The sequence below is a fragment of the Mixophyes fleayi genome, chromosome 4 (assembly GCF_038048845.1).
Source record: "Mixophyes fleayi isolate aMixFle1 chromosome 4, aMixFle1.hap1, whole genome shotgun sequence".
NCBI lineage: Eukaryota > Metazoa > Chordata > Amphibia > Anura > Limnodynastidae > Mixophyes > Mixophyes fleayi.
The window spans coordinates 110,421,502-110,449,437 of NC_134405.1; the positions used below are offsets into that span (position 1 = coordinate 110,421,502).

General features: G+C 41.2%; 1 protein-coding gene across 3 annotated transcripts in view; it reads left to right on the forward strand.

Moving 5' to 3' along the window:
- The first annotated feature begins 989 nt into the window (after window positions 1–989).
- The window catches only part of LEO1 (LEO1 component of Paf1/RNA polymerase II complex), a 47,849-nt gene continuing 20,902 nt past the window's right edge, over window positions 990–27,936 (forward strand). The window contains exons 1-12 of one of the 3 annotated variants that reach the window (XM_075208000.1): window positions 993–1,132; window positions 2,036–2,872; window positions 6,064–6,168; window positions 6,858–6,952; window positions 7,131–7,276; window positions 7,383–7,467; window positions 11,419–11,513; window positions 11,596–11,730; window positions 15,991–16,126; window positions 16,652–16,835; window positions 18,044–18,144; window positions 18,396–18,753. In XM_075208000.1, the coding sequence (XP_075064101.1) occupies window positions 1,063–1,132; window positions 2,036–2,872; window positions 6,064–6,168; window positions 6,858–6,952; window positions 7,131–7,276; window positions 7,383–7,467; window positions 11,419–11,513; window positions 11,596–11,730; window positions 15,991–16,126; window positions 16,652–16,835; window positions 18,044–18,144; window positions 18,396–18,503 (2,097 nt within the window). In that variant the 5' untranslated portion in view covers window positions 993–1,062 and the 3' untranslated portion in view covers window positions 18,504–18,753. Of the gene's footprint in view, window positions 1,133–2,035; window positions 2,873–6,063; window positions 6,169–6,857; window positions 6,953–7,130; window positions 7,277–7,382; window positions 7,468–11,418; window positions 11,514–11,595; window positions 11,731–15,990; window positions 16,127–16,651; window positions 16,836–18,043; window positions 18,145–18,395; window positions 18,754–27,936 lie in introns of those variants that run through there. The other 2 variants (XM_075208001.1, XM_075208002.1) reach the window with 2 other exon arrangements.

The window sequence follows — 27,936 nt, forward strand, 5'->3', positions numbered from 1 at the left end:
GAATACAAGTTTATTAATATACACAGTCAAATTGTGCACAACTGGCACATAGGGGAGATTCAACTCAAAACGATGTGCCACCGAACGCCGCGCACATTGTTGCCTATTAGGTAAATTGTTCTGCGCACCTCTATGGAGTACGAGGAAAAATGTGCAGAGTTCATGCCGGACATTGCTTTGGCGAGTCTCTGCGGACTGTTCCAGAGGTACATTACATGGAAATGGTACAATACATTACGAGGGCAGCACGGTGGCTCAGTGGTTAGCACTTCTGCCTCACAGCACTGGGGCCATGAGTTCAATTCCTGACCATGGTCTTATCTGTGAGGAGTTTGTATGTTCTCCCTGTGTTTGCGTGGGTTTTCTCCAGGTGCTCCGGTTTCCTCCCACACTCCAAAAACATACTGGAAGATTAATTGGCTGCTAAAAACATTGACCCTAGTCTGTGTGTGTGTGTCTGTCTGTGTGTGTGTGCATGTTCGGGAATTTAGACTGTAAGCTCCAATGGGGTAGGAAGTGATGTGAGTGAGTTCTCTGTACAGCGCTGCAAAATTAGTGGCGCTATATAAATAAATGGTAATAATAATAATAATAATAATAATAATAATAATAATTGAATTTCCCCCATAGAGTCATTTTTTTTATAGCTAGAAAGGTATGATAACCCTAGCTTCAAACCAACCAAATCTATGTACAATTGATGCTCTGAGAAGCACTATTTAGAATTTATGATTCTAGACCAAATGAAAACAAAGTTGTTCTATTAGTTTCCGGTTATCACTTCTATATAACACAGCATGAATCCACCTCCTGGCTGCTGAGAGAATCATAACTCATGTTCTATCTACCTCCACGGGTTTTTAGGCAAACAGATGAGGAACTATAAGTGCCAGCATGGCACAAGATGCAGAGAGTATCAGGGCGCCCTCCTCTGGCTGTACACGGCGGTGCAGCAGTACAGATCTGATCTCTCCCAGCTCCAGCAGGCTCACTAGTGGTCACTAGCAGCTTCCGCTCTCACGACATCTCTCCCTCGCTTGGCGGCAGTGCGGCCCGGTAGTCATGGACGTGTTGGAGGGGCTATTCGGCAGCGATGGCGATTCTGATAACGAGCAGAAAGGTGACGGTAGGTGTTCAGCCACCGACAGGAAGGGGGGCTCCGCTGTCCCATAGTAACACACCGGGATGCTGGTGGCCTTACTCCATCCGGGTCACTAAGCTGAGAATGGGCTTTATGTTTCCAGTTGTTGTATAGATAGGCTGTGTATATCTATGCTGCCTGGTGCCTTCACATAATATACCTCCTATCGTCTCCTCCAATATATACCTGGTCTGATTTCCTTGGTCAGTCAGTACATGATGAACAAAGTTGGACTGCTCTGCATTATCTTATAGACCAGCATTACATTACATTACCTGGCAGCATGTTTATAAAGTAAGCAGAGTATTGCAGGTTTTCCTGGTTTCTTAGTTTTGCTCACTATTGCAAAGTGCTATATACTTTTTGTTATATAACATTCAAGAAATGCCAAACCAATATCGCTATCTAGTGTGATCTGCTATAATTATTTCAAAAATCTATTTTGGGGACATATCTATATTATTTGAATTGTTTATTAAGAATGCAGGTGTAGGCTTTATTTTTACCCACTAGTTTTTTTTGTGCCCTAAAACTTGTTGATAATAAATGTTTATAAATGTTTTTCATGTTGCTATTGTGAAAGTTACATAAATATAGCTACAATTATTTAATCAAGATAACATGTCTCTTGTAGCTGTTGAACTGTAATTTCATTAATCTCTCTAAAGCCAGTAGATCTAACATACAGAACATAAGGACTGGGTTGTTTTATTATGGGACAAACATGGGTTTACCTGTTGTTCACCAAAATGCTACTTTTGAAAGGTCATTTCATCAGATATATTTAAATTGGTAATTATTATAATATTATTTTGCTTATATAAAGGTTAACTAAACATTTGTTGTTATGGGTAAAACTTTTTAAATGTGTCATTGTTTCAAACTTTTTTACAGACTCCGATTCTGGCTCCGACTCGGAACCAAGGAACATTGGTTCAGTGAGCAATCCTTCTAGAAGTGAGAGTGAGCAGGATGAGGAGGAGGATGGGCATTCAGCATTGAAGCCTAGCAACAAAGAATTATTTGGGGACGACAGTGAGGATGAGGCAGGATCTCAGCATAGTGGCAGTTACAACCGATCAGAAAGGTCAGATAATCAGTCCGAAGCTAATGCTCACTCTGATCAAGAAGAAAACGATCAGTCAGATGTTGAACAACACAGTGGTTCAGAAAACTTTCGTGATGAAGATAGAGGGCACAGATCTGATCACAGTAGCCATCACTCTGATGCAGAAGGGTCAGAAATAGATGCTCATTCTGAAGATGAAAAATGGACCAGGGAGGATAAAAGTGACCAGTCTGATGATGAGGAGAAAATACAGAACTCTGATGATGAGATCCAGCATTCAGATGAAGAGAGGCACATGCAATCTGATGGTGAAGAGCATGAAGACCATCCTTCTGATGATGAGGATCGTAGGCGCCATCATTCAGACGACGATGAAAATGAGCGTAGGCATTCTGATGATGAGAGACAACACTCAGATGGAGAAGAGCAGGACCATCAACGATCAGATGATGAGGAGCAAAAACTTCACAATTCAGATGATGAACTTGACCACCGGAGATCCGATGAGGAGCAGCAGCATTCTGATGATGATGATGAGGGGCAGGAGCGCCGGCAGTCTGATGATGAACATCGCCAACATTCAGATGATGAAGAGCTTGACCATCATCGTTCAGATGATGAACAGCAGCATTCAGATGGTGAAGAACAAGAGCGAAAATCAGGTCATTTTAACTGTTTGTTTGTACCCCCCATCCTCTTTTTGTCTTTTCTTACCAAAATGATGTGTCTTTAGTATTTTCCCTGTTCTTAGAGTTTGTTGGACACATATTCCCAAAGTTTGTTATAAATCTCTAGGCTAACATTGTGAAATAACTTATTTTTTTTGCTTCATTATTTTAGTATGGGGTAGATTTACTAAACCTTCTAAATATGAAAAGTGGACTATTTACTAGATAAGTCAAGGCGTAAGTTGCTATTTGCTAAACATACTCAATATTTTGAAGCGGATAAGTGTGGTAGGTTTTTAGCGTATTTAGCTAGGTCAGAAAGGGCGGCGGCTGTAGTGGCGGGGATTACAGATACTTTGGGTGTTGTACATACCTTGACTGAGGAGATCAGTGATGTTTTTTATGTGTATTTCAAAGAAGCTTATGCGTCAAGAGCTGAGTACTCAGACTTTGATTTAGACACGTATTTGGCGGCTGTTTCCTTACCTGAATTGAGCGCAGACGGTAGAGAAAGTTTGGACCGGTCAATTACTGATGAGGAGATTGTAGCTGCGATAGCCTCGTTTCCAAATGGCAGAGCTCCGGGCATAGATGGGATACCCATAGAATTGTATAAGAAGCATCTGGGGTTCTTTGTGCCTCGCTTGAAAGACATATTTACAAGCTTTAGAGATCAGGGATGTGTGTCTCCGTCTATGTCTGAAGCCCTTATAGTTTTTATCCCTAAATCGGAAAGGATCCCTTGTTTCCAGAATCATACAGACCTATATCGCTATTGACAACGGATATTAAGATTTTGGCAAAAATTTTGGCGACACGTTTAAATCGGGTAATTAGTGAGATTGTACATCCTGATCAAACAGGTTTTATGCCGGGGAAATCTATGGCTATAAATCTGCGTAGACTTTTTTGCCACCTGCAGTTGCCCCACCCTGTGGAGGAGGAGGCGGTGGTGGTGTCGTTAGATGCTGCTAGGGCCTTTGACTCTGTGGAGTGGAGGTATCTGTGGGCGGTGCTGTTGAAATTTGGGTTTGGACCGGTTTTTATTCAATGGGTTCGACTGCTATACTCCTCCCCTACAGCTAGAGTCTGTGTAAATGGCTTTGTGTCCCGTCAATTTGTTATGGGCAGAGGTACCAGACAGGGGTGCCCTTTGTCCCCCACTCTATTTGCCTTGGCCATAGAGCCGTTGGCATGTATGATTAGAATGCAGTCAGATATTACTGGATTGAGGATGGGCTGCAGGACGGACAAGATTGCCCTTTATGCAGATGATATGCTGCTTTTTTTGTCATATCCTGATAAATCGTTGCCAACTTTACTCAGGGTGGTCTCAGTGTTTGGCAGGTACTCGGGGCTTTTGATTAATTGGGACAAATCCAGTGTAACTCCGATTAAGGGTGCTTGCCTTATGGGTCAAGCTTTGCAGACTTCTCTTAAATGGATACCGGTATTTAAATATCTTGGTATCTGGATATCTAGTGACATGGGTCAATATATCCAGCGTAATGTCCAACCTCAGATTGATTATCTTAGGAGCCAGATTGGGGTATGGAAGCAGCTGCCACTGTCGGTCACAGGTAGAAATAACCTGGTCAAAATGATTATCCAACCAAAGTTGTTGTATGTTTTGCAGCAGTCACCGCTGTATATTCCTCATAGCACATTTCGATACATTGAACGTCTCATGGCTTCTTTGGTGTGGGCAGGCAGGAGAGCAAGAGTTAAGCTTACTACTTTATATCGTTCTCGAGGGTCGGGGGTCTGGCTTTGCCGAATCTACGGCTTTATTATTTTGCTTCCCAGTTAACGCATATTGAGGTATGGTTCCGGTCGCGGTTGGGTGTAGATTTGCATGACTTTTTAGTCTCTGAGACAGGATCTAATCATACACGTGTGCAGTTTCTTCTTTCTTAGATACTTGCAGTTAAGACATGCTCTGGCCTCGCAGTTTCGGGGAGCTGCCCCGAGCTTTAGTGCAGACTCCTTAAGGGTGCAACTGTCTAGGTTGGGCCAAAGACGGCAAATCTCTTTTTTGTATTCAATATTGGTGGAAGGATCTGGTGAAGGGGGCTTGCCGGAGCTGCGATGCAGGTGGGAGGGGGATTTGGGGAGACTTAGTGACAAGGCATGGGATATGGTGTTGTGTAGCCCGAAAGAGGTCACTGCATCAGTCAGATTTCGCCAGGTCCAGTTTTTTCTGTTACACAGAGCGTATCTCACCCCTCTTTGGCTTTTTAAGTTTAGTGGGGGTCAGAGGGTGCTGTGTCCCAAGTGTAAGAGTGAAAAAGGAGATTTTTGGCATATGCTCTGGGAATGTCCGCTGGTTTCATCCTTTTGGGGAGAGGTGGAGGATTGTATTAAAAGACTGGAGGTGGGAGTGGTGGCCTTGACTCCAAAACTCTCTATATTCGGTTTGGGCTTAAACATAAAAACCCGTAGACTTATTAGACTGCTTATCAACACGTTACTTATGTTGGCAAAGGTGGTGATAGCTAGAAAATGGATGGCACCTGAAGGCCCGACTTTGAGTAGCTGGATCGACCTTGTTAACGATACAGTCGGCCATGAAAGGTTCATGTACACCAGTAGGAACCTAGTGGATAAGTATGAAAGAATATGGTATAGGTGGAAGATATCCCCATATGTTACGGAAGGGTTGAGGGAGGTGGAGCTCTCCTAATGAATGCTCGGGGCAGACATCCAGCCGCCTATTGTTGAGTCATTAAGGTTAACGATTATATTCTGTATTCTGTATTATCAAAACTGTAATATTATTTCATTGCATCTTGAAACTGTGGAAGGTGTACATACCTTGGCTTGTATATCTGAATGTCAATGTTTTTTCTTTTGTGATACTATTGTGTATGGTTACTTGATAATACCTGTAACGCTGTGTGGGTTATAATTGGGGATTAAGTTCAATGTTATGGGCTTTTTTGTTGTTTAGAATGTAAAAAAAAAAAAAGTAAAATGCAATAAAATTTTACCTGATTTAAAAAAAAATATATATGAAAAGTGGAGGCAGACAGGTTCTAGCTATCATCTTGAATGTACTAGATAAATGATGGCTAGAATGTGTCTGGTGGCTATGTGCAACACCTCCATTTTTTTAAAAAAAGGTTTAGTAAGTTTTACCTCATGGACCTTTGTTTACACAAGTTATTTTCTTTCGACTTTTACAGTATCTGCAAAAGGCAGCGACAGCGAAGAAGAAATTGTGCGACATAGGCATAAGAAAAAGATCGCATCAGACTCTGAGATGGATAGTGATGGAGAGGCCCCCAAAGGTATTGTGTGTTACTATCATTTTGTTACTCAAAAAACACAATCATTTTCTGCATATAAATCAACCTACTTTAAACTTAATTATTTAATTACAATACTATTTTTATCCGTTTTATATTCAAATCTGTCCTAGGGGTATATTTACTAAAATGCGGGTTTGAAAAAGTTGAGATGTAGCAACCAATCAGATTCTAGCTGTCATTTTGTAGAATGTACTAAATAAATAACTAGAATGTGATTGGTTGCTATAGGCAACATCTCCACTTTTTCAAACCCTATGCTTGATAAATTTACCCCCGAGTGTTTATGTCTAACTACTGTACAATTCACAGCTGTGGGGAAACCTTTGCTTTTAAATCAATAAAAATTTAGGGGCGTATTCAATTGTCAGCGTTAACGCTGCAAAACGAGCGCTCGAAAAATCTTACCGTTAATACGGTAAGTGCTCGCAGCTCCCTGAGCTGCGAGCTGAAATTCCGTGAGTAAACTACTGTATTAACAGTTTTCGCGCGCAATATTACTGTATTAACGGTAAGATTTTACGAGCGCTCGTTTTGCAGCGTTAACGCTGACAATTGAATACGCCCCTTAGAGATCTATCTTTTTCCCACCAGTTATGGGACACACTATATTTCTAGATACATACTCCTTTTTTTTGTTTGTTTTGCAATAAACATTCTCTTTTGAATAGTGGGAAAAAGAGATGCTGCTGATCTGTTTGGAGATGCAGATGATATTTCTTCAGGCAGTGATGGAGAAAAGCCTCCCACTCCAGGCCAACCCTTGGTATGTACCTATAAACATCACGTAGCCCATAGGACACATATACGATTCTGGGTGACATATTTAATGAATACCAAACTATTGGACTATTAATTTTCCAACTGGTGTTGAGTCCGAGTGCCTCCAATATGAATAACCTTTTTTTTTTGTTCCTTCTTCATTCTTTTCTTTTTCTCTCCAGGATGAAGATGGACTGGATCAGGATCAGCCAGAGGAGGAAGCTGTCCCTGAGACCAGAATAGAAGTAGAGATCCCCAAAGTAAACACAGACCTGGGGAATGACTTGTATTTTGTCAAGCTTCCCAACTTTCTCAGTGTTGAGCCTAGGTAAAACACGGTAAAATGTAAACATAACACAAATCCATGTATTTCAAGATGGCTCACAGTTTGGTTTATAATAATTTTCTGACTAGTTTTTTTTTTTTCAATTTAGACCTTTTGATCCCCAATATTATGAAGATGAGTTTGAAGATGAAGAAATGCTGGATGAAGAAGGTAGAACTAGGCTGAAACTAAAGGTATGTGTTTATTGCATTTTTTTCTAGTCAATAAAGCCTTGTATCTTGGAGAAAAAAAATAAATCATCCTTTCAGTTTCCAATGATACGATCATCATTTTTTTGTCATATTATAAGGTGGGCTGGGTAATTATTATTATGCATGTGAACTGGTTAAGTAGTTTGACCACCAGTTCACTTTAATTTCTTTGCATACTCATGAGTGTTATAAATCTGACCTCTGATCCACTGCTGTTTGTTTAACCTCAGTCTTTTACATTAGGTTCAGTTCAACGGTTTACATATATATTACTATTTGGAATATGCAATTTCTTTTAAGCTGAAAGCCAAACTTGGTTTTCGCGCAATCGGGAAGAGCTTGAGACCAGGGAAGATGCATTGTGTAGCATGCACTTCAGGGAGTAGAGACGTGCACATCATGCTTCATCCCCAACATCGTAGTCAAAACCACATTGGGCTTGCCATAGCCTTGCACACTTACACATAGTACAATATGGTATAATCAAACATTTAAAAGATAATGAAAATTTAGAAACATGTTATTAACAAGAATCCTCACACCACATTCCTCATCCATTTATCATTGTGCTTTCATTGTCCTCATGACTCCCTGCAACCACAATGGGATAAAGTAAACCAGGATACAGGACATAAACGGCAACCATGGCTTTATTTTATGACACTTTTAGCATTATATTATGGCATTCATATCATAAAGTACAGCACTTAAACTCAGACTAAACACAGCATTGTATCACTTTCTATACAAAGCACAAGTGACCTTGTGTTTAGTATCTTTTCAAAGAAATGTAAACCCCAAATTAGACCTAAGTTTATTTTGTTTGTTAGATACATTTGCTAGCGTAGTGTATACAACTTGCAGGTGAAGGATCTGCCTACAGTGGTTTGGGATCCCCTAGGCACTGTCCTTTTGCACATTGTCTATAGTTTTTAAAGCCTAGCATGAAATTACGAAAAAGAAGGTAATACAGGACAACATTTAAGCCCTGGATGCTATGTTTCTGGGGTTAGGAACAGTGGAAATGCAACTTTGCAAAAATCCATAACGAAAGTAACACCTAAAAGACCAATTGCATCTGGTATAGGTAAACTCGCTAAGAAAATCATATGTGGGTTAATAAATTAAAGTAAATCCTTGGTGAGAAAAACACCCATTTGTCTGCAAGACGCAACACATTCATTCAAAGGTTCAGTCTGCATGTAAAATTATCTCCATGGGAACAATTTCTGACGGATCAATTTTGGTGATAATGGGTATTGAATCTCTGTATACCATGATGGATTATCAGCATGCCATTACTTCCCAAATCTACAGGGTTCATCCACCGGAATTCCTGTACCTCATGTAAAATTCTTACACTACAGCTTCTATACCTTTGGCTCTCCAGGTGGTGTAAAACTACAAGCCCCATTATGCTTTTTCCCATAGAAAGCTGTCAGGGCATGCTGGGACATGTAGTTTCACAACACCTGGAGAGCCACACACTGGGCATGGCTGCACTATATAAAGCCAGCTTAAAAACAGACCACAATTATAGTGAGCATATTATAGTGAGACTAGTGTTCTAAATATGACGTGTATACAACATCTGGTGAGACTATACCTGTTAAGTGAACGGGAGACATTATAAATGAGGTAGTATAAAAAAGGCTTATATTTCAAATTTGGGAGGGTATTTATCTACATTGACAGTTTGTGTAGATATAGGAAGAAGAATGGCTGCACAATGTACTTATTTATGGTTAGTTGGAAGCAGGATCAAATCTCTCATACGCTATTGGTGCATTGATGATAGTGTTGTCATTTGGTCTACCCTCCATTCAAATCAACTTCTTGATGCAACCCCCATATACATTATAAATAAAACACAACATAACTCTCTCTCTTACAAACCATTTTTACCCATCTGCATACTTTGCACATAAGTTTTTATCCAGAGATATCAAACACTCAGTCCCAGGCAGACCATAAAGACAATCTGATCTGCTCAGTCAGAGGAGAAGAATAAAAGGTTGAAACGCTTCATGATCTGTTCATCAATCGGGGTTATAACAATGGTGGTGGAGAATCAAATCCACAGGCAAGCCTGCATGCTTAGGACAAATATCTACAAATACAGAGAGAATCAATCGGAAACCAGGGTTCTACTGACAGTTGCATATAACCCAATCCTAGAGGTGAAGAGGGATAGCAAGTCAGACTCTGCAACACCCATTGCTTACAGACAGCAGTGAGCTCTAGTTGGCCTTCACACAACCAAGGAATATAAGAGAGAATACTTGGTCCACAGTTACCTTGTACACATATCCACACAGAATGTACACAAGGAAAAACGCATGGGAAAAAAAAGAGGATATTTACATGCATATGTTTGGTTGGACACATCTCGATCTGTCCAGCTCAACAATAGTAGTATTTGCGCCAGGAGTATGTTGGACGTAAAAGTGTGTATACTTATGCACCACTATAGCGTAGTGATAGAGATATAGCTTGACAGTATTGGTAGTAAGGGGCACATTTAACAAATGACGGTATTGCACTATCGTGCACTTACCGTAAAAATAGGTGAAGGAAGTCTGCAATTGATATTTATGACAGCTCCGTTCGACTGTTCAATCTTCAAAACCACTAATTTTCGCTGCAGTTCGTTTTTTCTAACAGTCACCATTCAACAGAATGGTGACTGCTCCTGTCCGCAATCTAACAAGTCCCGAAAAAACATTTTTTTCGGGAACTTGTCATGTTAATGTACGCCAGCTGCAGCTGGCGTATGTGAGGAAATCTAATGCTGTCAGCTCTGCTCCGGAGAGCAGAGCTGGACAGCGCATGTGTGGAGGGATCACATGATCCCTCCCTGTCACTCACAGCTCTCTCTCTGCAACGATAGTTGCAGAGACAGAGAGGGGATCTGTGTACTGGACATGCGCACTTGAAGAGTGAGGAGAAGACCCGGAGACAGCGCTTCCGAAGAGGCAGGTAAGTATGGTTTTTTTTATCACTGAAACAGCAGTTTTTCGGAACTGCTGTTTCATTGCACGGCTGTACATAAATGTGAGAAGTAGTTCAATCCTTATCATTGCGATAAGGATTGAAAACTACTTTTCACTTTATGTGAATAATGATAAATGTGCCCCTATATGTTGAATCTCTTTTTCCTATTCCTTAATAATATAATGAAATGTCGTATACAAAAGAGAATAAATTGTCTTCAGTTATTAATAAATATGAAAGCTGCATTTTCACAATAAAATGTAATTTATATACAAATGAAATTATATAAAGTTAAATACAAACTTCTATAGTTTTCCCTTTGAAAGATCAAATAGGAATCTTCTTTCCTACAGGGGTCGAGAAAAAATGTCAATTTAGTAAAGCAAATAGATGGCAGCGACTTGATCTGATATGACCGCAGTGCTAATGGTTTAAGTACTGGAGAGGGGTTAGCCTATCAGAAACTGCTAGATGGTGCTGCCGATGGTCCTCCTCACCATTGCTCTCCAGCACCCACTAAAGGTGTATATGTGGAAGCGTCCTAGTATAACTGTGTCACAATAACATGGACACGTCCTTACTGTACCCTGTCTACGCTTGGCCATCCCCGACATATCTCTCCAGATGTCTTCCAACAAGTTTATTCACTGAGCTATGTTCATTATTTTCCATGCAGCCTGAGATTTTCAGTTCTGTCTGCTTCCAGTACCCAACATGAATATATTGAGTGAAGCATATTTACAAATGCATGTATATTTCTATATGTGTATGTGTTCCATATAAGTTCCTTCTGATTACATATGTACTAGCCCTTTGTTTTCCTACTAACATCAGGAGTTCTATAGTCTGATGTTAAGTTTAATGTATGTTCAGGCCCCACATGGTTCGTACAGTGTAACCTTGCTTATGTAAGTGATTTTTTTTTCATCTTTGAAATAGGTTGAAAATACAATCCGATGGAGAACGCGTCGAGACGAGGAAGGAAATGATATTAGGGAGAGTAATGCACGTATTGTTAAATGGTCTGATGGCAGGTAAGTTTCATGATCATTGTGGAAATATTGCTTCTAGATTTTCTTCCTTGCTTTTGCATCAACATTATTCTTATTTTTATAGCATGTCATTGCACTTGGGGAATGAAGTTTTTGATGTGTACAAAGCTCCATTGCAAGGGGACCACAACCATCTTTTTATCAGACAAGGAACCGGTCTGCAGGGTCAGGCTGTATTTAAGACCAAGCTTACATTCAGGTAGGTGTACAAGGTAGAACATTGACATTATGGTGTCCGTTTAAACCAGCATCCTATTTTTCTTTCTCTGTCAGTAGTCTTTCCATTTAGAATATTGTGTGTGTGTGTGTGTGTGTGTGTGTGTGTGTAATTTATCTATATTTATCTCAATCTCTTACATGTCCACTTTTTTGTTTTGTTTCCATTTCATGGAAGGTAAAATGGGGGTGTTGCATGTGTCCTAAAAATGTAATTCAGGGTATCGCCAATAAATTAAACTATTTTACCAGATTTAAATCTTTTTTGCTAAAGAAGTAAAACTTTTTGTTTTTTAGGTTTCATGACATTCAATTTATGTCATGAACAATAGGGGGCTATTGCGTATTAAATTGTGACCCATCCATTTTATTTTTTTTTGTGAATATATTTTGTAAAATGTAATGATTTTTCTGTGCAGAAAGTAATAGAGAAATATTCTCCCTGTAAAAACCATATTTCTCCTTCATCCACTCTGGGGGACACTGCTACCATGGGGGGTTGTATGAGGGCGCATGGAGTTGGCACTTAAATAGTTAACAACTAAGTGCTGCTGAATCCTCCCCTCTGCAATACCACAGACCTCAGTTTTGTTTAAGTGCCCAAGAAGTTGGGCTGTGTTTAGTACTGCTTAGGTTTAGATTTTATTATTTTTATTAGATTATTGGTATGAGTGTAGGTGAGGATGGATGTATTTAACATTTTTTTCCTCACAGATTTCAAATGGAGCAATGCTCCGTTTTCCTTTAAAAAAAGAAGAATATTTATAAATAGACCGCACAGCTCAGTGTGGTGTTTATTGATGAAGAGCAGTGACAGCGCTAATTGACTGTCACTGCAGTGTCCCGACGGGTCCGGCGCTGCCACAGGCAGAGAGTTCTGCACTCCGTCCGAGGACCGGACATACTGGGAGATGCCAAGTCCCCTGCTGAGGCGAACGGGGAACTTGGATCTCTTAGAGCCCTAGGAAGGATTCCAAATGGGCATTGATACAGGAGCACAATGAAATGTGGCAGCCTGAGGTGATAGAGGCTTCCTCTGGCTGTTTGAACCATCAGACAGCGGGGAGTGAGTGAGAGATTCTCCGGCTGGCAGTGGTATGCTCCGAGGCGGAAGATATTCGCACATTTTCCTGTCATCACAGGACTTCAGAGGCACCTCAGAGAGTTCTACAGCTGCTGGCTTGTCCTCACAATTCCTCCTTGTGTCAGCTAAGTACCCCATAGGGGATATATATATATATATATATAAAAAAAACAAAAACGCCAGTGCTAGTAGTGTAAAGGAGACCCCCCACACACCCCCTGCTGATTGGTACACTCCAAAGGTGGGAAAATTCAGCCAGCGTTTACCTCAGAGGACTCCTGACTGAAATAATGGAGAATCCATTTGCTGCTGGCTTCACTGCATTGACAATTGCACTAAGTACCCCAGTTGTTTATGATATTAGTCAGCAGAGTTTTATATGTATGTATGTATGTATGTATGTATGTATGTATATATACGTGTTTACAGAAGGCATATAGGGTTATAACTAGACTCTATCTGCGCTTAGGTGTTTTTTTTACAATATCTTCCACTTTTACATTATTATTACCAAAAATATTTATATTACTGTTTAGAGGCTATTAGCCAGAGTCAGAACTAGTAATTATTTTACTGTATTTCTCTCTGTGAAAGTTGCCTAATCTGTATTTCTTTAAAAAAAAAAAGGAAATATAATGTCTGATAAGAACAAGAATTATTGTGCAGAATTTTATAACTTCACAATACCTGTCAGATTATCTGTGGGGTAAAGAGACCAGGGGGCCGTTTGTGCTCAGTATGACATAGTCTATAGGGCTGGGGAGCTGTTGTTCTCCAGCTTCGTCTCCAAGGTCTTTGGAAAGACAGGGAGGCTCTTCGGCCCATAGATGTTCTCGAGCGAAGAGCCATGCTGTTAGCCCTCCAGGGAGCTCAGGCTCTCCTTCAAGGAAAACCAGTCCACCTCCAATCCTTCAATGTCACTGCAGTGGCATATGTAAATTGCCAAGGAGGAACAAGAAGTGCAGAAGCTATGCAGGTAGCGGAACAGGTCTTCTTGGTGGAGAAATTTGTTACAGCGATTTCGGCAGTGTTTATTCCCGGAGTGAACAACTAGAAGCGGATTATCTCAGCAGGCATGCAATCCTTCCGGGAGAATGTGGGAACTGCATTCTCAGGTGTTTCAGGAGTTAGTTTGGAAATGGGCCTTCCAGATCTGGATCACTAGGTTCCAAGATTCTGCGCAAGAACCAGAGTTTCTCTGGCTGTGGAGGTAATGTCCATGAGGTTGGATTCCTGTTTAGGATATTACTTTCCACCAATTCCGATGATTCCTCAAGTCCTAAGACGAGTACTGTTTCCGATCATTCTGGTGGCACCGAATTAGCTCGGTTGGCTCTGATTCGCCAATATCTTGCTGCTAGTGGAAAGGTCAGGCTGGGCTTGTCGGTCAAGAACCATTTGCACCATCCGCACTTGCCTCGGCTGGCTTTAATGGCGTGGCTGTTGAAGCCAACCTCTGATGGTCAAGGAGGTTCTCTTCCAGGGTAGTGCAGACCCTCATAAAGGCTCGGAAGCCTGTATCAGCTAAGATCTATCACAAGGTGTGGATGATCTATGTACTGTAGGGAAGAAGTGTCATAACCCTACCTTTTTCAGATTAGCCGTTTTCTGGTCTTTCTTCAAGATGGGTTAGAGATGGGACTAAGTCTGAGTTCTTTGAAGGTTCAGGTCTCTGCGGTTTCTATTTTCTTTCAGTGCCAGTTGGCTTTCCTCCCTGATGTTTGTACTTTCTGTCAAGGGGTTATTCATGTTCAGATTTGAACTTCGTTATTGAGGTTCTTCAGCGGCCTCCATTCGAATCCCTGGAGTCTACTGATCTGCGTTTCTTGACGTATAAGGTGGTGTTTTTGCTGGCCATTGCATCTACCAACGTGTGTCGGAGCTTGGAGCCTTGTCCCATAGGGGTCTTTATCTGGTGTTCCATGAGAATAGGACGGTTCATAAGACTGCACCTACTGTCTTGCCTAGGGTGGTTCCTGTTTTTTATTTAAATCATGAGATAGTGGTTCCGGCCTTTAGAGAAAGGATTGCTCCTTCTGAACCTTCTTCCTCTGTTAGTCTGGACCTGGTCTGGGCTTTATGGGTTTATGTGGACAGGACTTCTGCTGGTTGCAGGATTGACTCTTTTTGTTCTTTACGAATTTTATAGGAGAGGTTGGCTGTCCACCAAGCAGGCCATTGCTCGTCGGATCAGATCAATGATTAAGCTTGCTTATGTGTAGAAATCAACCTGTGCCTCAGGTTCTTATGGTGCACTCTACTTGTGCAGTAGGGGCTTCGTGGGCTGCTCGCCATGGAGCATCTGCAGAGCAGCTGGGTAGGGTGGGGACCTTGTCCTCAGTTCATACCATGACGAGGTTTTGCCAGTTCAACATCTTTGCGTCTGCCGACGCCAATTTCAGCCGCAGTGTTTTGAGAGCTAGTAGACCAGAGAATTCCCTCCCTTAGGGTCTACTTTAGAAGGTCCCCATGGTAGCAGTGTCCCCCAGAGTGGATGAAGGAGAAAAGAAGATTTTTGTACTTGCGTTAAATCTTTCTCCATCTGGGGGACACTGCGTTCCCTCCCTTTTGCTGTTCTACAATTAGTTGTGTTGTTGAGCCCTTTTCTTGGGACTTTAGTATTACTGAGGTCTATGGGATTGCAGAGGGGAGGAGTCAGCAGCAAACTTAGTTGTTAACTATTTAAGTGCCAACACCATGCGCCCTCATACAACCCCATGGTAGCAGTGTCCCCAGATGGAATCGGAGAAAGAGATTTAACGCAAGTACAAAAATCTTCTTATTGGTTAACCTGGAGCTTCCATTATTTGCTCCCTATGTTTGTGTTCTGTTTCACTTATCTGCAGTGGACTAAACAGCATGTTGCATGTTATTTTAGAAATTAAAGCAGCTCAATTTAATAAATGGTGTTCTGTGCAGGGATCTACTGTAACCATAAGAACTGGTCAGCGGTTTCATATTCTAAACCATAGTAGACGAATGGCAGCAGAATTAGATTGTTTGCTATGGGATACAACACATGGTGTGAAATAGGCTGCCAAGAGGAGCTTTCCTCTGCCTAAAATACTCCCTCTTGGATTTTTCTTCATACATTCAGTATGAATATGACGGTGACAAAGCCCTCTGATATTTATGTTCACATTTCTTTCTTCTGCTTAGGCCTCATTCTACAGACAGCGCCACTCACAGGAAGATGACGCTGTCTCTTGCAGACAGGTGCTCGAAGACCCAGAAGATCAGGATCCTTCCAATGGCAGGACGTGACCCAGAGTCTCAGAGAACAGAAATGATTAAGGTAAGAGAGTGGGCTTTTTTATATTTTTTTATTTCATTGGTTAACTTCCATTTACATTTGCTTACTGAAATAGACCATAACATAAGAGACATGCATTCTGTGTAGAGGGTAGTTCTTGCTCTTTTGTGCATGGGAACTGCATTTATGCCTTTTTTGACGACGTCTATTTAAACTATTTCTCTACAAACACAGCAGTACCTGCTAAGTTACATAGTGACATATTTGCAATGAGGCCTCTCTGTAATTTTAATTCAGCATTCATTAAAATCTGTACTAGGCGACAACTGAACTGAAGATTTAGCATTTTATACAAAGAACTGAATATGACACTTCCAGTAAGTCCTATGCACAACCCTCCCCATACTTAATAATGAATCCCTAAGTAATATAGCTGGACTAAATAGCTATTTCTTGTCTGCAGAATGTTAGTGAATGTAAAATGACACGACTTGTATTACTGAATGATTTTGCTTGAACTGTATTTCAAAATGATAATGTTTTATTAACTGTTTTGCTTCCTGGCAGAAAGAAGAGGAGAGACTAAGAGCCTCAATCCGCAGAGAGTCACAGCAGCGCAGAATCAAGGAAAAGCAGCACCAGCGCGGTCTGAGTGCAAACTATCTGGAGCCTGACCGCTATGATGATGACGAGGAAGGAGAGGAGTCTATAAGCTTGGCAGCCATTAAAAATAGATATAAAGGGGGAAGAGGTAAATATACATCCTTAATATAGTCCCATGAATGTTCTGTATATTTTTATGTTTCTCCCTTTTCTATACAGCGTTTTGCTAGACTGAAGCTGTCTTCAATGTTTGTAACACAGAGATGATAGCTATTGATTTGGAAAGGCGGTGGTAAAACACAATAACACAACACTAAGGAAGGAGATATATGGACATATACAAATGACTCTGTAATCCTTATTAATATGTATATCTCCATCATTCTTGTTTTAAGAAAAGCATATAAAAGGCTTAAAAAGGAAATGTTTACTAATGGATTTTAAACATTATTTCACCGAGATGCTTATGGATGTTGTACAGCTTACTTAGACTAATATCTCAATTGAATGCCTCTATTAGGCACGCTTATCGTGCCATCCACCACTTACTATGGAGTGTACAGGGTTACTGTAGCGCGATCAGACGTCGGGGTACTGGATCACGTCATTAAAGTAAACCTCTATCTGTATATCTGCCACAAGTCACCTGAGACTGATAAGCCAAAGGGGGAGCTCTGAAGTTGTGGATAGTGTCAGGTTATTGGGTGATGCTTTCTTTACCTGTTAGTTCCCTGCACTGGCAAGTATGCAACATAGCGAATATCAGACACTCACTCACTGCACTTTCCTGTGTGATTCTATGTCATGTAACTAGTAAATTGCATCTATAACTTTTTCTTTAGACCTCAATGGGATTAAGATAAAAACATGCCTAAGTATACATGCATTTACATTTTTAAAAACCCTGCTTCACTGCATTAAAAAATGTTTAAAAGAATGATTAAAAATAACATTTCCTGTGTCAGCAAGGTCTTAACTGTGTACCCACAGGAATTTCAATACTGTGAAACATGTTTATAAGACTAATAGATTGTCTGACTGTTACTCCTTTTCATGTCCATCAGGTGGCACTGTTCCCTAATTAGCTAGGTCTGAGTGAGGTCAGTTTGCATCCACACAGGCAGATGTGTCCTATAAAAAAAAATGGAAAAGAATAAGGACACGTGTGCCTGATGTAGCTTTGACTGATATATTTGGGAATTATTTTTAAAATAGTTTTTAACATTTAAATCTAATCCCTATTTAAATCAATGTCTTTATCAGTTCATCTGTGAGTTATTGCAGAGGTTTTTGAAACTTCTATTTTCATTTGATATCTTAAACATTCTGTAACAAGACCTTATATTTGTGATACAGAGGAACGGGCACGCATCTATTCATCTGACAGCGATGAAGGTTCAGATGAAGACAAAACTCAGCGACTACTCAAGGCAAAGAAACTAAACAGTGACGAGGAGGTGAGTCCAAGCACCGGTTACGCTGAATTGTCTATGTTGTTTAACTATGAACTTCATTGTGGGCTTCTGGCCATGTACTATACTCCACATCTGGAGTTCTAACTATATCAAATGGAATAATTTTAAATGTTTGATTAAAATATCCAAAAAAAGTGAATTTTTAGTGTTTACTTAGTTCTGATTATTGAACTTTCTGCTGAATGGTCAATGACATGTAGTCATTTTGATGATGTGTCTTGTCCCCTGTTCAGGAAAGAGAGCCCTCAGGAAAGAGGAAGGCAGAGGACGAGGACAAAGTTAACAAGAAGCACAAGAAATATGTAATCAGCGATGAGGAAGACGAGGATGAGGATTTGTAGCAATGTATATATATTTCACCTTGTAGGTAATTTGTTTTGTTCTGTTGCTCGGGCAGCAATGTTTGTTTTGTGTATTAAATTTAAAAAATACAACAAAGTCCTTAGTTTGTGACTCATTTAAGGTTATTGGTAAAAAAATGTTTTTTGCTTTGTGCTACTTATTTATGAAATTTGTAAACAAAGTGGCTGTTATTACCACTGAGCTGTTGTACTTTTTATGAGAAAGCTGAATAAAACAGGTATACTTGTTTCAGTGTCTTTAGAGCAAAACTACAACTGAAGTCTGATGTTATTACATGTTCCTAAAGCACAAATAAGCTGAAATCACGAGTCCATTGAAATATTAGCTTTCGTGATTACTAACTTGCATAAGACTGGTCATAGCTAATATCGGAATGGTGGCTGTATATTATTTGTGATATTGCACATTATGAAATAAGCTTTATTCTGTTATGAAAAAGTGCTTGTACCTTACCGAAGAAAATAACTATTAATGATCACTTATGCCTCATTTTTATTTACATAAGCCCGTCACTGTGTGCAGTGTTGAGGTGCCAGTTTAGGCAGTGCACCTCCTTTTCATCCCTGGCTAGCTCCTGTCGTGGATGTAGATGACTAGATGGTCCCCGCACATGCAGGTTATTTTTACAAAGTCTCTGTGATGTTGGGACACAGATAATGTAACTCGGTGGTGCCGTGCAATCAGATGTCTCAATAATATGGGTGCCAGACCATCTCTATATTGCAAACTAAACTCTTTATTTTTACATGCCGCCTTCACTCCAGCACATATTTTTAAACTGGTGCCCTGATGTACAGTTCCCATCAGGGGTGGATCCAGGGGATGATGCACAATATACAAGGCAGGCATGCACTAACAGCTTTATTTAAAGGGATTGATGGTTAAAGAATGTATGCAAGTTTTCCCTAATGAAGTTTTTAAAAGGATACAACAGGAAAGGAATTGCATGTAGTAGTCCACAACTGGAAAGGACACAAGAACTTGCACCTTACAATTGGTGCTATAGAAGAGCCAGCACTACTTTAATGTTGACATATGTGCAATTTTAATCATATATTAAATGGTTACCTAATTACTGCACCCTAAGTGGATATCCCTGCTATATCATTTCTGTTATCACATGCTGTATTGCTTGCGCAACTGCCTAGGAAAAGAAAGCTACCTGGGTAAATAGTTTTCTGCATTCTCTCAATTGACTTATTGTTGACTGCAGCAACCCATTATTCATTTTATTATCCAGAGATTAATTTCAATACTGTTTTGAGGCATTAGCCCGGGTCTGAACAAAAGTGGTTCTACTATCTATGATCTCTGTGGTGTGATTGTTTATGGCCTGTCTGTTTTTCCTTTTAAATAATAACACATACATTTTACTTGACAGATACAAATACTATTATACACATATAGTGGTTAAAACCTGAGGAGGAGCCTGTCCTGGTCATATAGGACTGCTCCCCCTACACACATTGGTATCCTGCATTGGAGCCAGTGCAGGAGAAGTGACCGTTGGAGACAGTTAAACAACCTCCTGAGCAGTTTTACCTCAGACTCTGCCCCAGACCTGGTTCTGGGGGGATGAGACCTTACATCAGTTTTATCTTACACATATCTGTACAATATTTACATACTTTTACTAATCCCTTCACATAGATAGTCTTACTGTTGAGATTCTCTCTATTGTGAAGATTTTTCCATTATGTATATTAACACAAATTGTGTTGGGGAGTACAGCTCTGGGTTTAGGGGATATGTATGTGTGTTTATATAAACACATAACTATATATATATATATATATATATATATATATATATATATATATATATATATATATATATATATATATATATATATATATATATATATATATATATATATATATATATATATATATATAAAAAAAATGTAGTGAAACTGGGCCTATTGATTATAGAGTTGCAGGTTACTTATTTCTGTTGCATCATAAACATTGTGAAACATGTCTCACAAAAGTAAAACAAACCAGGTGGAATATTTTACCTCTGCAAAATGTAAAACCAAACTAACCCAGTGGATGGTAGGATCTTGAGTCAGTTTGTGTGGACTATGACGCAGATGGCTAAGGCGGGTGCTCACAGGGGAATCCCTCAGATGGGGATCTAGCATAGGCGACTGCATAGGGACAGTCAGTGGCGACGCTGTTTCAGATGCGCGCCCATCCTGCAGAGCAGAGATACTCGCAGTGGATGTAATTATGACTGTGCTTCAAAATGCATCAGTGCAGCCCTCTAAGACAGCTGCCCTTACGACATCTTCAAAGGTCCGACGAGTCCGGCGCTGCCACAGGCAGAGAGTGGCGCACTCCGTCCAGAGACCGGACATTTTGGAAGATACCAAGTTCCCCGCTGAGGCGGAGGGGGGATTTGGATATCTCTGAGCCTGAACAGTGGTGGGAGCGAGGTGATTCACCTGAGTGACAGCAGAGTTTGACAAAGCTGTGTAAAAAGGCTCAAGGAGGCTCCGATAGTGGTGTGAAGACATATAAGACAGGGGGGAGTAGTTTAAGACTCCCAAACTGTCAGACATTTCAGAGTGGGAAGTGTTCGCGCCCTTTCCTTCATGACAGGACGGGTCATTTGGAGGCACATTGTTACTGCTGCTGACTTCTCCCCTCGGGATCCTCAGGCTTCTTCCTCATTGTTTATGTACCCCATAGGTCAGTGATGGGCAAACTACGGCCCGCGGGCCAGATCCGGCCCACTTAGAGGTTCTATCCGGCCCGCCAATATTTTAAAAAATTTCATTAAAATATGCATAAAATTATTAGGGCCAACCCTGTGTGTCAGAACCTTCATTTTTATGCCTTCCCAGCTATTTCCTCCATTACACTTCATCCTCCTTCCTAAAAGGACACTTCGTATGTCAAACACTCAAACACCTGCCCGCCCCCTAATGGCTGAAAGTCATGTGAGAAGAGATGGGCTGGGCCATATACTAAGGTGGATTTCGATTGGCTGCTGTGTTGTCAGTTAGTGGCTCACCAGAAAGGCGGATCTGCAACAACCTGCTGAGATAAGTGCTGTGTCTGTACGATCGCTGCACTTATAGAGGTAACACTGCTATATAACACCCTCCCGTCCCATTCAAAAAAAATTGTATTATATATTTCGATATTTGAGTTTTTTAATAAATTATATTGACCCGACTAAAGTTTCTCTTTTTTATTTGGCCCGCTCCTGAAAAAGTATTCCCATCACTGCCATAGGGGATATATGTATTTTTTACAGATGTGTGTATATATATATATATATATATATATATATATATATATATATATATATATACATATCTCTAATATATAATTGTCTAGTGGCGTCTTTGTGTGGAAAAAATAAAACCGAGCTGCAGCGCCACCTGCTGGGCAGAGTTATACACTGACCTACTAAATTCTTAGTGTGTGTGGGATAAAACCCTCAAAAAGGGCTGAAATTTGGTATACTGACATTATTGATGAGTTGAGGGGTCAAACTCATTTTCGTGAGGTAATTTTACCTCATGAACACACGTGTACAGTGGTGGATCCAGGGGGGTGCAATCGGGGCAATCCCCCCCCCCCCCCGGCAGTGACAGTGTGCTGCCTGGCTGCTCTGATTGTGTTTTAAACACACTGTCCCTGCCTGTCACTGCCGAGCGGACCTGCACATACTGTGCAGCCCCCGGCAGCCTCAGAAGTCGGAAAGGGGACGGGGCCTAAATCACCCCACCCTAACATCCCCCCGGGGAACAAACATTTTCTAGAATGCATGAGTATCATGCACGGGTTAACTTGTGTGTGTATATATATATATATATATATATAATTAGCTGCATTTATATTTATACTGGAGCTTCTGCTCTATTGTGAAGGGGAAGTCTGTCCTATCAACTCCCCTTGATTCCCAGGGTCAAATCCAGATGGAAGTTTCTTGGTCTACTTCATTAGTACAGAAACTTGAAAAATTAAATACATTTGTTGAGTCCACGAGAACTCAGACTTCCTGTAAAAGGCATAAGTCTGCTCATCCTCTCAGTGGTCTTTGATTCAGACCAAAGTGGGAAAGGGGCTGAAGAGGTGTCTAGTCTGCCTTCCTCCTTCTGAAGAGCTGATGAATCTCATTGAGTCAGCATGGAAACAGCTAGACAGAAAATTGATTGTACCGCGTAGGTTTCCTAGCCTCTTTTCACTTTGGCTGGGTGAGATGGCCCAATGGGAACAGGTACCATAAGCTGGATACACCTATAACGCTAGGCATGCCTTACCTCTCTTTTTGTACCTGGTTCGGCTACTTGTAAAAATAGCACTCACCGTAAAATAGAAAGTTCTTTTGAAGACCATACTTTCTTCCACATCAGTGGCTAGAGAGATAGAGACCTAGGTAGATCAGCTTACTGATGGTCTACAGAATTCTGATTAGCTCCCTCTGGCATTACATCTGAATAAAGCCTCAGGATATCTGAGGCAGCTCGGAATGCAGCCTTAGTGTCTTCTTCCATCTCTGCATCATTAGTTACAGATCAAATAATTTTGTGGTTGTGTTCATGGAACGCAGATAACAAATCCAAAAAGTCCTTGGAATCTCTTCCTTATGTCAGATCTGTTCTTTTAGGTGCAAAGCTATACAGCATCATAAGTCAGGCTACAGGAGGAAAACGTTTCTTCCTCCCTATTAATGTCCAGAAGCCACAAGGACCTTGTTTTGATTCCTTTCGTCTACCCTGTCAGGGTGACTTTTTAAACTGTGGGCAGTCTTACAGTGGTAAGCCAATCACTTCCAGAGACCAGTCACAGAAGGGCAGACTGTCCTATTCCAACAAGTCTCCAGGGCCTAAGAACCCTGAAAAGCCTACAACCTGCCGGGATTCTTCTTCATCTTGCGACTGTTGTAGGTGGATGTCTCTTTTTGTTCCTGAACCAATGGGCGGTTTCCGCTCAGAATCGGTGGATTACGGAATTCATGCAACGTGGCTTCATGATAGACCTCCATAATCAGCCACCTCACCGTTTCTTTTCCACCAATCCACGAGACAAAGTAAAGAGATTGGCTATGAGATAGTTAATGACTTCTCTTATTAATGCGGGAGTTATCTGCCAGGTCCCAGAGGGACAAAAGGGCAGAAGTTTCTATTGAAACCTCCTCCTGGTTCACAAGCCAGTTGGCTCCTTTTTGTTCCATGGCGGATTGCAGTGGGGGACTCCCACTTTCAATTCTGTTAGGCCTTCCCAAGGCTCCTTAAGTGCCTTGTAGAGACCATAAGTCTGTACAAGGTCTTTACAAATATCATGGCGGTCATGGGAGCACGGTTGTGTCCCCTAGACTTTGCATCAGCCTATACTTGGATAATTTGCTAGTAAAGGCTAACTCGGATCAGACCCTCTGGCTCCATATTTCGATGTTCAAACAAGTGCTGGAACCAAAATTTACAAAAATTCCAGTTGGTTCCCTGTCAGAGGATTTTTTTTTTTAATTGACTTTATACTGGACACCAGACTGTAGAGGGTGTTTCTACCAATCAACAATGTGCATTTTCTTCAGGTCTACGTCCTACTATATATGAAACTAATAGGTGAGATGGTCTCCACCTTTGAAATGTTTCCGTACGGTTCCACTCTCACATAGTTCAGTGGGACCTCTTGTTCAATTAGTTGGGATCCCATCTTCGACTGGCCTTTCAGACGCTCCAGTTGTCTTCCGGAATGTGCCTTTCCCTTGGTTGGAGGTGGGTCACTTGACGGTGGGCAGGTCCTTTGTCCCTTTGTCCTGGATAATAGTCACAGGAATGTTGGAGCCGGATGAAGGAGACTCCCCATATATTGTTCTGGGTGGAAATGTATGTCCCGGCAAATTCTGCAATATATATTTATCCTGGGTGTAGATAATTGGGAGGCCGATTACCCAAGCAGGCGCACTGTGTTGCTAGGGGAGTGGTCTCTACTCAAGGAGGTGTTTCAATGGTTGGTCCAGAAGTGGGGACCTTCGGATGTGGCTCTCATGGCATCTCGACGAAACCGCTAGGTGCCCAGTTCTGCTCAGGACCAGAGACCCCATTGGCATACACGGTGGACGTCATAAACATGACATGACATCAGACACTGCAGAATTTCAGTGATCCTGATTGCAGCCTATTGGCCATGTCGAGCCTGTTATGCAGACTTAATGCGCATGACAGTTGGTAAAGGGTGACGACTTCTACATTGCTTCTGCAGTGAGAGTATCTGGACTTTGGACTCTCTTGTTGTTCAACTTATCTGGTATTACATACTGACAGGGCTGTATTTGCAAGATACCTTCCTTCCAACAAAAAGTGGTTTGGTTTTCATCTTAATCAAGCAATTGTGTTCCCAGTCTTCTGGAGGTGACTGCCTCTTCAGATAAGGGATCCTTAACGTCATTGGATGTGGTCCATGCTCTAAGAATGTTTGTGGACAGGTAGTCCACTATGCGGAGGTCGGATTCCCTTTTCTTGTATGATCCTCACAACAGTGACTGGCTGCCTACAAAATAAACTGCTGCTATGTGGATAATGTTCCCCGTCAGGCAGGCTTATATCAGTTCTGATCGGCCTGTACTTGATCGTGTCGCCGTGCATTTCCTCAGTTCTGTGGAGAACCTCTTGGCCTGCGCACAACGATGCATTGGCAGATTAACTCTGCTTTGCGCCAACCAGGTTCTCTGTCCACACTTTACCTGGTTTTACCGTTTTCATGTTTTTGTGTCTCATGACCCAAGTTTTGGCCACAAAGTTTTGCAGGACAGATTGACAGAGCTTTCCCTCCCTCAAAGGGCTAATTTAGAACGTCCACATGGTAGCAGTGTCCCCCAGATTGGATGAAAGAGAAAAGAGGATTTTTGTACTTACGTTAAATCCTTTTCTCTGATTCCATCTGGGGGACACTGCGTTCCCGCCCTTCGCTCTTCTGTTGCTTTTGTTGGTTGCATGCTATTCTGTTTTCCTTACTTGGGGCTTATCAATTACACTGAGGAGCTTCAGGGGTTGCAGAGGGGAAGAGCTTCTGTCAACAGTTACATTAACAGTTTAACTATTTAAGTGCCAACTCCATGTACTCCATGTGCCCTCATACAACCCCATGGTAGCAGTGTCCTCAAGATGGAATCAGAGAAAAGGATTTAACGAAAGTGCAAAAATCCTCTTTTTTTTTTTTTTTCTTTTTTTTTTAAACAGCCCCCCTTCCGCCCCTTTTTCCCCATCAAAATACTTAAATACTTGAAGTGAACAATCTCAATAGTTGCTGGGTCATCCTTTGGATTTGCTTTGCTATAAACAAATGACATGTAGCTGCAGGGACATATTTTTCTAAGTAGTTTGCTAGTGTAAATCCATCTGAACATTACTTAACTTAATTTAGAGGAAATAATTTCTATTTGCATGTTCCACATTCTACGGGAAGCTGGTGTTCTGCTGACTAATATTGAAAATATTGCCTTCTTCCATTTACCATGTTGTAAGAGTGATTAGTATCATCCGAGGGGCCGTGTTACGTCAAAATATCTGTTGTATTTAATGTTTCAGTAATTCCCTTCATATCTAGAAGATACACACAACATTTTTTCCCCCAGCACACTGCTATAGCCAGCAACAGATCTGCCATTTCTACTGTAGATAAAAATGCAAAAGTCTTTGTTGCACACATTTGCAAATGTATGTTTAAGCCATCCTGCCACGCGTGGCAGGATGGCTTAAACATACATTTGCAAATGTGTGCAACAAAGACTTTTGCATTTTTATCTACAGTAGAAATGGCAGATCTGTTGCTGGCTATAGCAGTGTGCTGGGGGAAAAAATGTTGTGTGTATGTTCCTTGCAGGATAACCCCACCCTTTCAGCACCTGTTATGGCCTATAAATTGATTTGAGCAGCTTCCACTTTTGTATATATCTAGAAGATTATATTCTTTAATTTTGATCTCTAAATTACATTTAGAAGTTGGTGTTCAACTTGATGAGACTTATCCTTTAAAAGTCTACTCTTCAATTCCCAATAACAATAATTTGGGGGGAGGGGGGATCCTACCCAGGCCCCCACAATTCATGTAGTTAGCAGACTCCCACAACCAGGGGAGGGCTGTCAAATTTCAGCCTGGGGGGCAAGAATCGATTCAACAGCCTATTTTAAAAGAAGAAAATGCAGGTGTTCTAAATGACCCAGCCCAAGTTAGCCCATTATGGGACCAGCCCAGGGGGCAGATGCCAGTCTGCCCCTGCCCACAACTTAGATATAGCCAAGATCTCTTTTGATCAGGGGAGATTAACACAGCAGCTGTGAGGCATTCAATTAGAACCAGGGTATCTGATCTCTCTTGCTATGGAGCTGAAGGTGCAAGACAGATTTCCCTGCTATTTGTGATAAACACAGAACATGGCTCCTACTAAAGTACTATTGTTAAAAAGGGGGGATTAAGTAAAATTCATAATTAAAGAGGAGAAGTGTAAGTGAGTATTACTAGCTAGGTGTCATGTTCACTGCAAATGGACCACGATGGCTCGTGGCAATGCAGGGTCCAAAAGTAGGGACAACAGTAGTGCACCAACACAGTGAGGCTTCCAAAGCAGATGTGAATGCCTTAAAAAATAAATGACCATAATAGTTTTAGTGCTAGCAGATAAGCACTAATAATGGTGAGAAGGGTAAAGGGTTAATGTTTCGAAGCGAACTATAATAGTAGTAATGTCATAAGCCAAAGGTCTGATAAGCCAGGTAGTCAGAACAGAAACAAGAACTCTGATAACTTCACTGGTCTCAGTATTGGCAATGTTAGCAACTACTGAAAACAATGTTTCTTGGTTCAGGACACACAGAGTTAATGGCACAGGTGGTAAGCACAAGGGAGAACCAGTACGCATAGTCAGGAATGATCCAATGTTCTAGTACACAGCATAACATAGGAAACAAGTAGGAATACTAGACACCAGTGGCTGGAACACAATAATCTGTCAACCAGGGCGCCTACATGCTGTTTACACATAGAAACCAGACCAGACAATGCAGCCTAGAAGCAGCTCCAGGAACCCCATATCCAGTACCCTTTCACATACTGCCAATATTCAAAGTAATTGGCTTTAAGGGCAAATCTTACATGACTCTGTCCTGGGATTGAACCAAGATTGCTGCAATGTGTGGCAGTATCCCCCCCCTCAGGAAGTGACTTCCAGGTGCTCTAGCCTTACAATTTAGCAGATTGAACATTCCCATCAGGTTCCAATGATTTATCATCAAGGCTATATCAAATTGAAGGGATGATATACTACAACTTCCCATGGAATAAGATTCCAATATAAACTTAACATTAATGGGAGGGGGGGGGGGGGGGGTTGAGAGGATGGTGGCACTGCTGACTTAATCTGTGACAGGTGAAAACGATGAATGGAAGAATGACT